This window comes from Arachis duranensis, chromosome 5, assembly GCF_000817695.3.
Source record: "Arachis duranensis cultivar V14167 chromosome 5, aradu.V14167.gnm2.J7QH, whole genome shotgun sequence".
NCBI lineage: Eukaryota > Viridiplantae > Streptophyta > Magnoliopsida > Fabales > Fabaceae > Arachis > Arachis duranensis.
This window is the reverse complement of record NC_029776.3, coordinates 104,780,322-104,797,786: the sequence shown is the minus strand read 5'-3', so window position 1 is coordinate 104,797,786 and position 17,465 is coordinate 104,780,322. Positions and strand designations below refer to the sequence as shown.

Sequence of the window (17,465 nt, the reverse complement as noted above, 5' to 3'; positions counted from 1 at the left end):
AAACGCAACATTTTACTAATTGAGTTTACCGTCAAATTTTTAAGCATATATGCTCAAGATGTGGGAATCATTCGAAACCGGTCCTCAGGAACTTAGCACCAAAACGTGGTGATTGATTTTCCTTTCATTTCTTTGATTATTCCCAATTAAATGAATCTCCACAGACAAAATACGTAAAACATAACCATTGAACAATGAGTTTAATTGTTTAGTGTTCCAACTTGGAATTTCATTTTATGTGATCGAAGCAAGTTTTAAACAAATTGTTGCACACAATTAGTAAAAATAATCCATGTCAACAAGTTATGTTTCACACTAAATGCATGGAGTTAGTTAAGCCTTAAATAAAATCTTCCTATATATGATCTATCACACCTTGTACATCCATGACTATACTTCCAAAAATGGGACAAACACAAGCAAATGAAACACCCAATAATTACAAGGATTATAAAAACAAAATAATAACCACTATTCTATACAACTATGGGAAATATTTACTCCCAAGAACAAATGGGGAGCAAGGACAAACAAAATATAAACATATAATGTACAAGAATAATTACAAGTAGAGAAAATTCAGCAAAATCTCTGCTCAGTGTAGTTGAATTGCTCTCCAAATATAGAAGAATCACATCCCCTCTTTCACGTTTGCTTCATTTTTGGTCCTGGACAGAATACGAGTTTATGGAGGGTGCCATAACAATTAATTGAATACATGGACAATGTGATACTGAGTGTGTTCTCATCTCCCGAAAGATGACAGCAAAATTTTTTCAGAGACGCATCTATGATGTGTGCATGAAAATTAGGCCCATAGAAACGCAAATGAGGAGATTAATGTGTATTCTTTTTTCTTCTTTTTAAACTTGGCAAAACATGAGATGAGACTCGGTTATCCAGAACTATATGAACCCTCTATGAGATAGACATTGTACATCATGCAACTACTCAAACTTCCAGTAGAAAGTAACATACTTGAGATTAGCCCGATGCAGGATGCGCCCGCAGTGTGAAGCTTTGCCTTTCCATTCTTCAGTGGCAGACAACAAGAGCTGTAACAAGTTGGTTGCATCTTCCTCAGATGATAGCTCCAAGTTCGTCTGGGGGAGTGGAAGATGAGTTGGATTATGGTTCCAATGCACAGCTCTGGTTCTACTGCTGCTTCGCTTAGGAGAATGGTGATTTTGTCTCAATAGGGAATCTGGTCTGCTACTAACTATGTGTACAACCGCTTGAGCGGCGTCAGCATGTACTATGTTTTCCAATCCAATCTCCCATTCAATTATCCACTCGAGATCGGCAGGGATGCCGGGAAACTCAGGCTTGCCCAATGTTACTAACCAAGGACTGAAAACAATCAATACAAATCTCTCTGTTAAGACGACAAACTTACCAGATTCTTTGAGGGCTTTGCAAGCCACTAACTTCTCGTCTTTGAATTTTAGACCATCCTCAGCCTCCAGAAGGACGGATATCCCAACAGCTTCTTCCCATGAATAAGGTTTTAATGGACGTTCATGGCTCAGTGGCCTTGGAAGACGGATCCTAAAGCATTGGGATCTCAATTGATTGGGCTTACTGCGGTTTCGAATACTGAGTGCAGTTTTGCCGGTAACTTCGAGTATACTAGCAGCAGGTTTTGCTACTAGTCCTGTAATTCCTAAAGCAACTCCTGCAGTAAATAAATATGAAACAGAAAAGTAGTCAGTAGTCCGGAGAAAAGTAATATCATATCTCATGAAAAAATTATCACAGGGCATTCTTCAAGTTGCTCTAAAATTCAATTCGATTTACCTGAGAGGACACCGGGGAGACCATGCTTCTCAGCTCCTCTTACAGGTGACTGGAGAAGACCAGTCAATCCCTGTAAACAATAAAGTTAAGGACAACTTGCATTTGCACAATAAAAATTATGCTAACACAAAAAGATAAAGAAGAACCAATAGTGGCATAAAAGAAAAATCCAACTAAATTGCATAGGTAAATTTCAATGTAGATGCTATTATGCTAATCATGTTAATTGCCATGCTAACCTATATCCTACACATTCAAAGATCAATGGCACCCATCAAGTTAAGTGTGAGCAGAAGTAATCAAGCAGGGCTCATTAGTAGTAGGAAGGGGAGCTGCAAAAATTCCTGTCCCCTGAAGGGAAAAAGCTTAAGAAACATATCCATCTGCTGAAGGTTTCTCTTTGGACAACATGCAACAGAATATTCTTATTGGATGCTATAACACGAAAATGATGAAATCATTAACCAACCTCTAAGACTTCATTAATTACGCCTTTGCTATCTGAGGTTACAGTTGCCTGGTGTTTTTCCATACGTGAAACTGCTTGGTCGTCATATGTAAATGCAACAATACCCTGGAAGTAAAAGGTTCCCTATGGTTAAAAAAACAAAGTAAATAGAATTATCATTGCAGCAAAGCAAGAAATACCTTGCGTGCAGCTTTACTGAATTGGGAAGCCGCATCACTGATGGCATACACTGTGTTGCTTAAAAGACTAGAGGTGCCCTGAGCCATGCCCATAACAAGTCCGGTGGGACTCTGAAGGTTATACCAATAGTGCTAAATCCATTAGTTAATTGAGTATCTAAGATAATTGAAAACAAGTAAGGAAGCAGAATTTAAACTTTTACCTGCATAATGCTCTTTGCAGGCACTGATAAGAAATCTCTAATGCCAAGACCCATGCTTCTCACAAAACCCAAGGGATTACCAATCACACCAGCAGAACCAAACACCTGCAAATTTAGAAAGCAGGAAAGGGTGAAAGGCTGTCGAACATGTGACACAACGTTGCATAAAGAAATGCAATATGCTACAATGGAAATTACAAACTTAATAAAAGAACATTCATGGTATTGGTAGTCAATAATACTTTATATTTCTAACCTGCAGAAGGAAGAAACCATAAGCAGTTTGCTATATGAATTAATTCAATTAACATTTTACCTTGTAGATCTCATGAAGTAGTTGGCGGTTGTAATGCCTAATTAGAATCTCCTGAATAGATTCCCAACTGGCCATGTGGTGAGCAATACTTAAATCCTTCAAATAAATTTGAGCCCCCTCAACATCAGCAAGAGCCATTAGACCTCGCTGAAATTAATCATAATCTGTTAGAAAATACTATCTAATGTAGAAGAAAATGTGAGGAACCTTAGTATCATCATAAAATTCATCAAAGATATCTAGAAAAAACCATGTTGATAAGAAAAACCTTATGAAAATCTATTCTTAGAATTGGTGTACTGTCACACTCAGAATCCCTTAACATTCCTGAGGCGCCACCGCACCCTTGGCCACTAACTACACCGTGTGCACCACACTTGTAAAATGTACACTCCTTCACTCATTTGTCCACTTTTATTCTACCTCTCACACTAGTCACCTCCAGGCACATAACATAACCACTCAGAAAAATTTGGAAACTTAGGAGACAATTCTTGCGGAGAAGTTACATATGTAAAATATAATTATCATTTTTTCCCCCAAAATTTAGTAGCAGGCTTCTTGGTGTAGAATTTCCTTGGTTTTGTCATGAGTCTGAACTTTATATTTCCATATGTGAAAAGTGTATATTTTCACAGACCAAATGCTCACTAATGGGTATAGAATCCTTGAAATTGAAACCTTAATGATGAGGAGAATATTTTACAAGAAGGACTCGAACTCTGCCTAAATAAAAGAGAGAACGGAAAAATAATAGAGGCCAGGTAAAAAATAGTGAACTCCTAATGCTCTGAAACTTAAGCTTAACAATTAAAAGATGTTATACATGCAGAGAATGACAATGTGAATGGCAACTGGCAAGAACCGTTTTCTCCAAAAGATAAAGCTATAGAGTAGAGGCAAATGAAAGACCTCTCATAACATGACCATTCACACAAGATTTATGTTGAACTAGAAATTCAACTCTTATTCAATTTCATTCATGCTCTTGCTATGGAGCCAGCAGTCACCAGTATCACAATAGAATTAGTTTTGGATAGAAAAGGATAATTTCAAAAAAATGTTACTTACATGGATAAGAAATTCCTTGGATGTCAGGATCCGATTGTGAAGCATCCATGGGGCACTAGAAAAACTACAAACATATAATTTATACCGAGTCAATATGTAAGTAATGAACAAAAGAACAGAAAAATACTGTTAGAGTAAACATGGCAATGTACATTTTACCTCAAAGTCATTTTGATTGGTGCCAATTCAAGAATTTCAATATAAACTTTCTTCTGGGTTCTTGCCAAAAGATAAATATCCTGCCAAGGGGCCCCAATTGGAGTGATGGAAGGCAATGCCACATATTTTTTTGATTTTCCATTGAAAAAGGAATCAATTCTTGGAGGACATTGGTCAGTAGTTAATCTCAATTTCTCAGTCTGAACAAAGGAGGAATCCTTTAGTGATGCTCCCTCATAGTGATCCGAAGATGCCATGATTCCACATTGCATCCCACAAGTGATATTTGTGAAGAACTCAAACAAGCTTAATATGACTTCTTGTTCAATCTCAAGACGGAAATCTGCCATCCTGCAAGCACACAGCACATTATGATTATTAGACTGAAAGTATATTAACACCAAGAGGTACCAGTAATATAAACTGAAAAAAAAAAACATCAAACTTGGGAGATAGTAACCTCAATTTTATGTATTCAAATGAAATAAACGAAATGTCTTTCTTCCTCCACTTCGATATTTCTAGGCTAAACACGGGAATAGAAATCTGATTTAACTTTTCAATTCTTTTCCCCCCAACATCATCCCTATATTTCACGTTGTCAGCAGCACAGGACTTGTATCCACTATCAAATGACAACATAACAGGATATGGAGTGGTGCGCAACTGGTTGTCAATTTGTAAGAAGGCTATCTGCAAGGAAAGGCTTTGACGATCCAAACTCTGTAGTAGCTCAATTTGTATATCCTTAATACAGCCAAAAAGCAATTCCTACAGAAATAACACTACTATTATGAGAATTGAGAGGTTGAATAGAAACGGGATACTAAATGAAAGTTTATAGCGTGCACACCTGTGAGTATGAATTAATCAAAGATATTCCAATACACGGAATAAAAATTGATATTTTTTCCTTGTACTCTGACAGCTTAACTTGTTTGTGATCATATAACCTTTTATCTGCAGTTTGTCGGATATCTGATTTTTTAACATCACTAAAAACATGATAATTTGAATCGAGAATACTGAGGACCTGCAAATATTACACATCGTCATTGAGAGGAAGCGCTGAGTTCGAAATTATTTGAAATCAAAACCACCATCGAATTACCTTTGTTGCTCCCTCTGCATGCACTGATAAAAAGAAAGTCCTTTCTGGTTTCTTCAATAAACATGTAAATAAGCTACTTTAGAAATTAGACTTGGATAAATGACTTTTTTATTGATAAATTCTCTAGACTTCAACTAATATTATGCATGAGATAAACTGTCATTTGCAAAAAGCAATGCATTGTGACACGGAACTTAAATATTTATTTTATTTTATTTTTATTTTTAATAATTGCATTAAGGACTAGGGTAACAAGATACAGCTTCAGATGGATTACAGATGAAACCTTCCACTAAACCTTCCTTTGCAGACTATCGGATACCCATCACAATAAATAGAAATCATATGTAAATCTCTCTGACTCCCCCATATCTATGCATCAATTTTTGTAACAAGTAAATTACTTCATAGAGTACCCACAAGCACAAAACCAAAACTAGAGATATTACAATGTTTCAAAACTGCTCACTGTCAAAATAAATCAAGTCCAAATTGCTGATGGCACACTCAAACAGCGTTGGAAAATAATGACAAACGAACATGAGAGGAGAAGAGAACTCAACACAAAAAGTTAAGATCCTTTAACTAGAAAGCAAATACCAAACCTCATCGCTAAAAAATTTAGCTGCTCAAAGTTTGTAACAATTGACGAAGTTGTACAATAGGAACATAATGTAGAAGGGTAAATGGTTTACCTCGGAAGATGGCGGCAAACATACAGGCCTATATTCTTTTACATCATCAAGGGCATATGATCCTAAAACTCGCTCTCCAGGTACCTTCCGTTTTTAAAGCAATCATTCCTAAGTAAAGTAATTGGAAGTTTCCATAAACCTTTTTAAATTGAAATGAGAAAAGGGTTACCTCGACTGTAAGACGATGAGGATAGCAGGGTTCATCCCAAGTGTAAGGGTAAGAACTGTATGAGTGAATGACTGTGTCAAACATTTCACATTTCTGCTGATATATTCGCAATCTCTATAACATAGCCAAGAAAGAAAATAGTAAATTTCAACAACCATTACAATAAAGCAGCTCACGCATATTTAGTGCTTGTCTTTAATAACTGCAGGAAGTAAGAAAAGCTAGCACAAATCAGAATTAATAAAGCACCAATTATAAAGGAATTATAAGTGCTGTTTCTGCGAAATAAATGGAATTACTTTTCAGTTGGTTTTGCATATTGGAAAAATTTTTACAAAACCTGGATATTTATTTATTTAAAACATCCTACGAAAAGTTAAAAGTTTTAAGTATCTGGAGAGATTGAACATGATGCAAATTATAGGATCCAAGCAGGTTGGTCAAAATAGCGGAGTGCGTCTGGTTTTATATGTGACAAAAAGGTGCATTTAAAACTTAAAGGTTATTGCACTGCTATCAGACTGACTATGCTTTATGGTACAGAGTGTTGGGCGACCAAAGGGAAACACGAACATAAATTAAGTGTTGCAGAGATGAAGATGTTGAGATGGATGAGTGATCATATGCGATTGGATAGAATAAGGAACAAAGATATGAGAGAGAGAGTTGAAGTAGCACCTATTGTGGAAAAGATGGTAGAATCGCGTCTCAAGTGGTTTGGACATGTGAGAATAAGACCGACAAAGCACCAAGTCAGGAGGGTGGATGAGATGGAAGATGGACAATAGGTAAAAGGCAGAGGAAGACCTAGAAAGGCCATCCATGAAGTGGTCAAACTCTCTCTACATGTAAACGGTCTCTTTGTAGACATGATACATGATAGAATTCAATGACGTTGTTTGATCCATATAGCCAACTCCACCTATTAGGATAAGGCTTTGTTGTTGTTGTTGTTGTTGTTGTTGTTGTTGTATTTATTTATTTTTTACCATTTTNATCCGTGACCTTCCAATCTCTCAACATGTCTGAGAGGGAAAGTTCTCTGAAGTGCCCAGGAAGTTTACACCATATAATGGCTTGGTACCTATTCTATTCCATACAACAACTTCCCTGAAAATCTATCATTAAAAGAGCATAAGTTGCATTCTAGGCAAATACTCCAGATAGTTGCATATATGCACATAGATGTATCAAGCAACCATAACTTTTAGCAGGGTTAGAAGACAGTAGCATTATCAAGCAGACCCAAAACATTGCCTAACTCAGAGGACTCTCTATCACTAAGGTTCTGAAAAAAGTGGATGTTCCAAGAATAGGAAGCTTGTAAAAATTCTCATAGGAGAGTTATGTAAAGAGAATAGGCAATAAAGACAGGAAAATGACATATAAAAAGGAGAAACACCTTTTCAATTATCTTCCAACAAGAGAAAATGAGAACTATCCTTACTTTTAGAGAAAGGAAAGGGTTTAAGGTAGCATAATCACTAGCAGGATTTGCATCCCATCCATTTCCGTTCATGCCATATACCTGATGCCATAAAGAATGGGGCTCTAAAGGAAAAAGCCATAGCAATTTTGTTGCCAAACTGATGTTCTTTCTTATGAGATTACCAAGACTCGTCCATTCCTGAATATGTATTAATCGTCCAATATTAACCTAGGTATCACTTATTGAACATTAATTGTATAAAGACTAATAAATATTTCATATCTTACAGAGCTACTGTTCCCTGAAATGGCTTTAATCTGTCTATCCAAGGAACCATTAAATTGAACCATACAGAATGATTAAAAGACTTAATTCACAAGCAAGAACCATGAAATGACAGTTAAAAAAAGCATTAAATCATAACAATAGTAGGCATTCACATGAAAAGATAAAGAAATCAGAGAATACATATTGACATGCATAACAAAGAGGGAAAACAATCCAAAATCAGATTTTAATAGCAGTAACCTTCAGATTCCAAATTATTTAAATTCCACGTGGTGTAATAATGAAACAGAGAATAGAGACCAACCTCCTTGGAGAAATTATCAATTCTGTATGGCATATACCCTGTATCATCATCCGACAAAAGAATCAAGTTGGTGCCTGAGTTTCCCTTAATGCTTCCAATTATTTTTTCATCCCCCATTGATATGTCAGCATTCTGCACCTCAACTCGAATCATGTCTGAAGTGCCAAAAACAATGTTCCTCATTTTCAGTTGTGTATCACCTAGATGATCTGGCAAAAAGCTTCCAGACCACTGCCATCCTGATTCATTGTAACAAATTGAGACAAGCAACTCCCTGTAGCATATATTAGAATATGACTAGTTTAAATAAGTGGAATAAAGAGATAAAACTAAAAAATAAACAGGAAGAAAAGAAAACAGGAAGGAAAACAGTGCAAGAGAATGAATGAATCACATAAATTGAATATTTAGTAATGGAAGCATTTTCGGTTGCATGCTGATTCCACTAACTGCAAATGGAGTATTCAAAGAGAGAAACTAGCTAAAGACTTTTCAAAACAAAAATTACAGGCGTCATAGAGGCCCTAGATTTTCTGAACAAGAAGTTAGAGAGAGTAAAGGAAGAAGTCAAGAAGATGGACCGACAAGAAATCCTTCTAACAGGAGCAAAATTAATAAATATCAACGATAAGGCTAGAGCACAGCTTCCCAATCTCTCAACTATATTCCTCTAAAAAGATTATGAGGTTTATACCAAATATTACTAAATCTAATCCTATTCCTACAAACCAAACTTGTCCAAAAGTTTATTCTTAAAAAATACTTGAAACAGTGGCATATATGTAACAATGCCACAAAGATCTGGCTTCATTCGTTCTCCCAACACCAGCAATAAAAGTCAGGAAAAACTGATCTACGGTTGCAAAACAAAGTGTTCCATAAAATTCAGTATAGAAATGTACCAATCAATAGCTGACTAATCAGGTACGTGTATCTATTCATGTAATGAGTTGGAAAAAAAATCAGTTGCCAATATAACTAATGCATCAAATTCATGAGCCTTTCACAAGACCTCGCTAGTACCTTATCATTTTATGTATAGGTAAATATCACCACTCATGCAGAAATATACAAGTCTTCCAACTAGCAATTTCCAACAGAGACAAAATTCAAATTGACCAAGACACATACCTAGTCATATCTGTCCAATGAAGATGAGCATGTTCCCCTATTCCTAAATAAAAAATTACATCAGTTCCCTTCTGTTTGTAAGATATTTCCTTGCTGCATGCATTGCTGATTACAAATCTGCATATTAAAAACTATTCAATAACGAGATAGGCTGACACTACATGTACATCCTCATCTAACAACACCATTTCAAATTAAATAGGGAACAAAATGAGTCAATATGGCTAACATAATTGAAGTTTAATTAAGAGTATTATAGATTAATAAGTATAAAACTCCTAACCACTTCGTCAAGCAGGCTTAACTCTTATGCCACTGGACCAACCATCTTAAAAAAGCTTAAGCTTAAGCTCCAATGATAGACTTTAACAATCACAATATCCACAAAGTATGTTACCTAGGCTGGAAAGTGATTGCATTTGTCCTCCCAGTATATTGTTCACCAATTGTGTTAGAAGTCACAGCTACAATGAATGCAGAATTTGACGCTAACTGAGGAACAAGAATCGTACTTGAACCACTTGGTGGTAGCAGAGAAAATGGACTTGACCACAAAGAAAATGGCAACTGTTCGCTAGCATCTCCAGGGAAATATCTACTTAATTTAACCAAAATCTCATTTATAGCAGAATTAGCAGCAGGAGAATACATACATGGCCCAACCTTTCCATGCTCCTGATTACCGGAACCAAAATCCTTCCAAGTTGACTGGATAATGGAGCTGGCTGTATTCTTCGATCTTCCTAAAGATGAAATCCCATTTATAGAACCAGTTTTCCTTCGTTGTCTTCCTAAACTTCCATGGTAGTTACCAGAGAATAAGGAACTACCTGGGAAGCTCGGAGTGTTTGCAGTAACATCCTCTCTGCATGAGATGGTATGATTCTTCAAATAACTCCTTGGGTTATGAGGAACTTCAGCATGTAACTCGTGGCTGGATGACAGGAGAGAGAGACCATCCTTTTTTGTAGAAATTGTTTCGTTTTCACAAAAATCATAATACGAAGGAATAACAAATCCCCTCTGATTTGACCCACTAGTTGTTTCTTTTATACACATAGGAAAACCCATGCAGTTATATAAGATGAAAGGAACATATATTATTACTTCCCTGCTACCAGAATATGCATCAATCACCTTCTCCACTGTAACATACATATGACCTATAGGAGAGACGAAGAAAATAATTATAAAGATGCGTTCACAATACATTAAACAAAAGAAAAAAAAAAAAAACTATACAAGAAAAAGTTACCGTCTGAATTAGTTGGTTCAAATATCAGGGTTTCAGACAGTGAAAACTTGGTTTCAGTTTCACTGAACTTGGCCAGAGTGCAGAAATTTTCTAAACGAGGAAACTTGAAATCAGAATGTTTAAATCCGTCAATGCAGATCTCCACTCCTAGATCATGAGAGGGATCAATATGATAAACAGAAGTTTCCACCTAGACAGCAAAAAGTTGTGAAATTTTAGCCTGTCAAAGATAAAGAAACAAACAACTAGGTGCATGCTATGATGGCTATCATTATAGTGGCTTTGGTGACTATACAAATTTGGTAACCCTTCAAAAGTGTTGTTAAAATTAAAGTGACATTTTTATAATATTTGAAAACACTTTCTAATTTGAAAAACAAAAATAAATTGTTGCAAAAATATAAAAAAAAATATGACCTTACTTTTAGCAACACTTTTTAAGTGTTTTCAAAGATGTATAGCCACCATAGCCACTATAATTATATTCACCATAGACTCCACCCAAACGACTATCACAAAATAAAGAAACAACCAACTATCACAAACCTCTGAAACCCTCACAGTATGATTTACCCCTGAACTTTCACTAACCAACAAAACTTCCTTAGGAAGGTAGTTGCTAATTATTAAAGGAGCACTTAGGATCAAGTGATGAATATAACGCTTTTTTCCATCATCTGCAGAGATATTACTGTTCATCCAACCAGATGAAGTCAAGCTGATATTCTTAACTGATAGGCAGCAACGAAATGGATGACTACTTGGGTGAGATGGATAGCAGACAAATGATTTTAAATTTCCTACTCTGCTATTCACTGATAGAAGATTTGAGAGGTTGTGAGCTTCACTCCACAAATAAGAGCTTCCCATAGGCCGCCACCTTACAAAACCAGCTTCAGCCAAGTGCAGTGGAAGTGGTAACTGTTTCCCTGGGTGTATCGGATCTAATATCTGAAGTAATTTAATGATACATCATTTAAGCAATATAACATCTACAAATATGCAATAACAAAATTGAGTTGTACAAGGAGAAACTTATGTACCGTCGGTGACACACCAAATGGAATATCAAACCGCAGCTCAAGAGGAATAGAAGTTGCATTTTGGAGTACAACCTGTCAGTAAATATCATACAAGGAAACAGAATGAGGTATATGGAAAATTCACAGTTTTTTCTGAAAATAATTTAATATTATCACTTTGTACATACAGTGGAGTATATCCGAATTAACTTGCTATAGCGCAGCACTGAAACGTCAAAAACAACGGGAACAATGAAAGTAGGCCCTGTACTCATTCTACCATCCTCGTCATTTTCATTATATGTCTTGGAGAAATTAACCTCAAAGTATGTAACTCCTACTAAATCCATTGACATTGGGTTAGATGGCATAGGTGTTCCTTCAAGCTGCACAGTTATATAATGATGAGCAAAACCATTTAGCCTCTGATCATTTAGACTATCAGAAGAATGAGAAGGCCTGTAACGTGAAAGCCGCTCTTCAGTGTTTTCATCCATGTATATTGGAATTGTGGAACCTGGGTTTACATATTTTCCATATTTCTCATTGGAATCATAAAGTTCATCAGGATTTAAAGGACCATGATATACATGATATAGAAGAGGAACAGAAGTTAGGTTTTGTAGGACATAGGGAGCACCACATCTTCTCGTACACATGAGCTCAGCATATGGTGAATGGATAAGTTTGTTGCCATCATAATTATTCAATCCTACCAGCCCCAGCGCATCCAAGAGCATCTCAGTTGTGCGTGAAACACACTGCAAGAAACACACCTCACCATTGAAACTCCAGGGTAACTTCTTCATGGTGGTAACCTCAAGTTACACACAGTCAAATCCCACACCAAGTATTGATAAATATTAGCATATCAAAAAACCACCAAACAGAACAGTAAGTGTAGATTAACAAGACTGAAATCCGCCAATTTATTCGGTCATTCAAAAGAGACATCATTTTAAGAACAATTGGAATTATTGTAACAAAAGAATTTATGACACTGAATATTATGCACTAACTACTAATATATCTACAGGGTCAACATGATCATCTGGGAGCAAAAAAGAAAGCACCTGATCCAGTCAATTTCACAATTTTCCATAGAGATGAATTATAGTCATGTCAGAAAATAGATTCCCTAAAAAGGGGGAAAAAAGAAAGAAGAGGAAAGATAGAGAGGAAGACAAATGATATCAAGTTTGAAGGCCACATAAGTCTATCTCCCCTGATGTGTGGAGTATATTCAGGAACAGCATCACATTTGTTTTTGCACTGTTCTATGGCTAATGCTTTGTGGAATGTTTTTTTCTATCTGTCTTTAGTGAGCTTTGGTGTGCCTGCCATCCTTAGATCAGTTTTTGTTGACTAGGTTTGCTGGTTTTTGGAAAAGGAAAGAGGCAAAATTTTGGTGGCATTGTGCAGTATCCGCCCCTATTTGGAGTATTTGGGTTGAGTGCAATTTAAGCACATTTAATGATGGATTTTCAGATAAGTTTTATGGGAGAGAATTAAACATTTGGCCTCTAGTGTGAAACTCATTCTCTGTTTTAGAGGAATTTCCTTCTAAGACATGTTGAGAGATTGGGAAACTAAGTTTAAATGATCCTTTGTTAGAAGGATCTCTTATCCTCCCACAACCTTTTTTTTTTTTTTAAAAAAAAAAAAGAAGAAATTATATACCTCAACTAAGGATTCTGTGATATTAATGTTCAGCTGAGTAGTAGACTTGAAAATGATTTCTGTTGGAACAGACATACTCAGCACAGTACTCGTTTCTTGTTCTCTAACTAAAGTCAATAGAAGCTGCCAAGGTTCAATAAAAGGCTCCCACGACACCTTCTCAATATTATTGTAATTAACTTGAAGATTGCCAGTAACTGAACATTCCATAAGTTTTTCGCTTGTCTTTACATGAAAGAGGATGTTTCTGACTAGAATCTCCATCTGTGCCCCATTATAGCTCCACTACAAAGAACAGAAAGGGGTTAAAATAGCAAACAGATGAATATATCAAACTAGCATAACTATAGGATTTAAAACAAAACCACATAAGGAATCAATATATAGAGTTTATTTGTCAAAAGAAAGAGAAAAGAATGCGGTTACGGATCTGATTAAAAAAGCTCTAAACTAATCCAGATAAATTCACAATTTAAATCCTTATCTCAAGTTTAGGGATATGCTAAATATAAATCTTCATCTTCCAACTCTTGTAAATTCTTAAATTGTTGGTAAGAACTCATGATTGATCATGACACTTTACTAGATCCCTTTTGAAGTAATAGATAAGCTAGAAACAAAAGATCACTTAAGAGTAGGAAGCAAGAAATAGGAATCCCTAAGGCCCTTTTGATTATAAGAATGAACCCAGCAAAGATCAAACTACAACCACTTGTTTATAAGGACTGCAGAATCATTTTCATGACCAACTTTGTTGAGAGTTCAAGAGTAAACTAAATGCTCACAAGACCCTAAGGTAAGTAAATCCCAACACTTCACCCGACGATTCGAGCATGGAAGCTGTTTACTGATAAACAAATAACTGGCTTCCAACCATGTGGAGTTAGAAAATGCATAGGGACACAGGGCAGTCACAAATGTATATAATTATATTTTATGGATTGATATATACTGCTATATGATTACACCCATATCTTGTAGCTTTTCAAAAGATCATCTCATGCATGTCATATTGCACCACATCTCACCCCTACCACCCAACCACAAAAAATCAAACAAGTTGACTAGAGAAACTATATTAAGAAGATACCTTTCCATCTGTTAGCAGAATAGAGACTTTCCTCATATTAAACTTGAAAGCAATGCCGCTAGCAGAATACTGGGAAGAGCCAGATTTGGGAATGTCGAATTTTATAGCACCCCATAAATAGAATGCAGGATGTGAAAGCCACACATCTGAATGATCACATATAATCTCCACCCTGGACTCGGTTGTGTTTGTTGGGTTCTTGCACAGTACAGCTTCCACATGAACCTCAAAGATATCACAAAGAGGCGAAGATGTATATCTTCCATTCTCAAGAGTCATTATTACACAGCTCAATTTTTCCATGTTGGACTTCAGATGGAAATCTCTGCTACTCATGAAAAATTCAAAACCATTCATGTTCAAAGTCACTGTCAGGAATTTTGTGTCTTTCTCTTCAACCAAATCAGAGGATGCACTTAAAGGTGTCACTTTGAGACCTTCAGAAAGCTGAAATTCCAAGCAAGGTTCTTCACTAACCCAGACAGGGATGTGAAATGAAATTGAAATGAGGTTCGACTTAACAATCATTAAAACAACATTCTCTGCTTCTTGTGATGTAAACTGCAATGAGTTAATGTCGGAATCAAGGAAATTGGAAGCATCACATCTTGCTGTCATTTTTACAGAATCAGCTGCATTGAAAGACAAGCTCTTGGGTGTTGCATCTGTAGAAACATTTTTGTCCAAACTTACACTCAAATGATTGAGGAATTTAAGAACCTCAGTCCACTCACACAGATGAAGCCAAACATCAAGAGACGAAAGACTGAGGCTGACTTCATTCTGACTGTCCAAAGATTTAGAAAAAGATATTTCAAGTACTAATGTGGAACAGGGAGCTGAACTGAATTTTGCTAACATAGAATCGTGTGGGGAGTATAACACAAGGGTGGAGAAACCTACATCTATCGAAACCAGTGAATCATTTACCAAGGATGCAGAGCAAATAAATTGGAAATCACCCTTAGCTATTAGTTCAACAGAATCTTCTTTTTTGTGACAGAAGCTTATCAACAAAGACTGAGTGTGACATTTTATTTCTGTCAATATCATCATTGAAGCACCTGGAGTTGTTGAAATGGCACCAGTTGCCTTTAAACTTCTCTTCAAATCTAGGAATTGCAGAAGATCTGATTGGAAACATTTTGATTTATCTTCAACAGTGGAGAACTCATCAATAACATCCAATAGGGCCAAACATCCATCCAAAAAATTACTATCTGTTTTTTGACGGAAAATTTTTTAAGTCCAAGTGGATAATACTACTTATGAATAATTCAAAAGTAAATAACAAGGAAAAGTTGGATAAATTAAGAAGAGGGTTTACCTTCAGCAATAATATAACAACTGCTGATGTTTGTCATGCAACATATGGATGATGAAGAGCTGTTGCAACTAGGCTCACCATATGGAATTCTAACCCAAACATCAGCATTTATAGGGGCAATTAAAGTATTTAACACAAACTCAGTATTCTGTTCAATTGTTGCTGATCCATACATATCATTCTTGCACAAAACAAATAATAGGTAGACATCACGGGCAAACACATTTACACAATTATTCCTCTTGGCAAGCTTCTGAACAGGAACCAAACATTCAGGAGGGATACTCTTCAATATGTTGTCAAAACCAGAATTCTCAATAAAACTACCATATAACTGCCGCATTTCAACCTTTAGATATTGGTATTCATTACTCTCCACTGGAAAAATAAGAGTAGAGTCCAAGACCTCAAACTTAACTGTGATACTCATTTCATTTTTAACATACACATCACTCTGCTCCACTACAGGAGATCTACCACTTGAATCGCCACCCCATTCAGCTAATGAAAAGTAACCAATGATGATGGAGAGATACTCAGAGGGTAACATGCAGTACACATGCTGAACACTAATACTTACTTCCAACCCAATAGTTGAAGATATGTTCTTTCCTTTCCTGACACGCACATTCAAAATAGGAGATAAATTTGAGCAGGGACCCCATAGATAATCTTGGAAATTCCGGCCCCACCAAGATGATGTGAGAACCAATCCTTCGAAAGAAGACAAAATATCAAAGCTTTCTTCACAAAATAAGAGACAGGATTTAGATGTAGGTACCATTATTGTTCCAATAATGCATGATGAGTCGTGAAAATGTACTCGTATTCCACAAACATGCAGCTCTATAGAAATAACGTTAGAGATACTCGCAATCCCAGATTCCTTTAGATATCCAGAATTGGGTCTGGACTTTGAGGGTGAAACGTGGGAAAATCTGGACCTTCTTCTCAGGTTAATTTTGGAACATCTAATTTTTTTGTCCCTCAGAGTAAAATATTTTCTCCACTCAGGAATGGCATATATAAGTGCACTCTCTAGATTATGCAGAGAGTCAGTATTGTGAATTGTAACAAATGGAAAATGATCCACTGGAATGCATGCAGAATCAGAGGAACCAAATTCGAAATAATTTGAGAAGCCAAACTTCTGTGAGCCAAGAGTTGATAAAATGTTTGAAACCTCAGAAGTATCACTGCAAGCAGAGTTCTCAAAATTGATATTATAGGAAGACAACATATTGAAGAATCCAACAAAAAGTCCCACAATATGTGGGTAACAGTGGATGTCAGTATTATTTAGGTACATAATACACTTGTGACAAAGTAAATCAGTTCCAGGAGATTCATAATGCATTGCAAAACATGCATCACCAGATAAAGCTGCATCAGAATGTTGATCAAATTCATTACTTGGTCCAGAAACAGACTCTTCTCCAACTGCACTAATAGGAGAAGATAAATTCCCAGAGGAAAGAACCAAAAGGCTGTCTTTTTCATCTTTCTTTTCACAAATAGAGACCATTAAAGATCTTATACTAAGAAATAACTCCTGAAATTCCGTGGAACCATACCTGCAAAGTACAAAGATTTCGTTTCAGTGAACATTAATAATTTGTTTTGTCCTAACAATGAACTCTGTTTTAGTATTTACATACATTAAGATAGCTTGCAATTACTTAAGCCAATCAAGTGATAACGTAAACAATAATAGTCCATAACTGAAGAGACGGACAGAGAGACATTTTTGAAAAGATACCGCATGTCTAT

General features: G+C 36.0%; 1 protein-coding gene across 1 annotated transcript in view; it reads right to left on the bottom strand.

The window, feature by feature from the left end:
* Window positions 1–280: 280 nt before the first annotated feature.
* Window positions 281–17,465, bottom strand: part of LOC107491149 (uncharacterized) — a 28,692-nt gene continuing 11,507 nt past the window's right edge. The window contains 24 exon segments of the mRNA XM_052261543.1: window positions 281–668; window positions 979–1,675; window positions 1,798–1,867; window positions 2,267–2,371; window positions 2,446–2,556; window positions 2,649–2,753; window positions 2,965–3,111; window positions 4,036–4,099; window positions 4,195–4,545; window positions 4,655–4,965; window positions 5,048–5,227; window positions 5,306–5,356; window positions 6,001–6,084; window positions 6,170–6,357; window positions 8,187–8,464; window positions 9,322–9,438; window positions 9,719–10,484; window positions 10,577–10,766; window positions 11,123–11,527; window positions 11,620–11,691; window positions 11,787–12,359; window positions 13,279–13,563; window positions 14,369–15,588; window positions 15,696–17,333. Of these exon segments, the coding sequence (XP_052117503.1) occupies window positions 632–668; window positions 979–1,675; window positions 1,798–1,867; window positions 2,267–2,371; window positions 2,446–2,556; window positions 2,649–2,753; window positions 2,965–3,111; window positions 4,036–4,099; window positions 4,195–4,545; window positions 4,655–4,965; window positions 5,048–5,227; window positions 5,306–5,356; window positions 6,001–6,084; window positions 6,170–6,357; window positions 8,187–8,464; window positions 9,322–9,438; window positions 9,719–10,484; window positions 10,577–10,766; window positions 11,123–11,527; window positions 11,620–11,691; window positions 11,787–12,359; window positions 13,279–13,563; window positions 14,369–15,588; window positions 15,696–17,333 (8,045 nt within the window). The 3' untranslated portion in view covers window positions 281–631.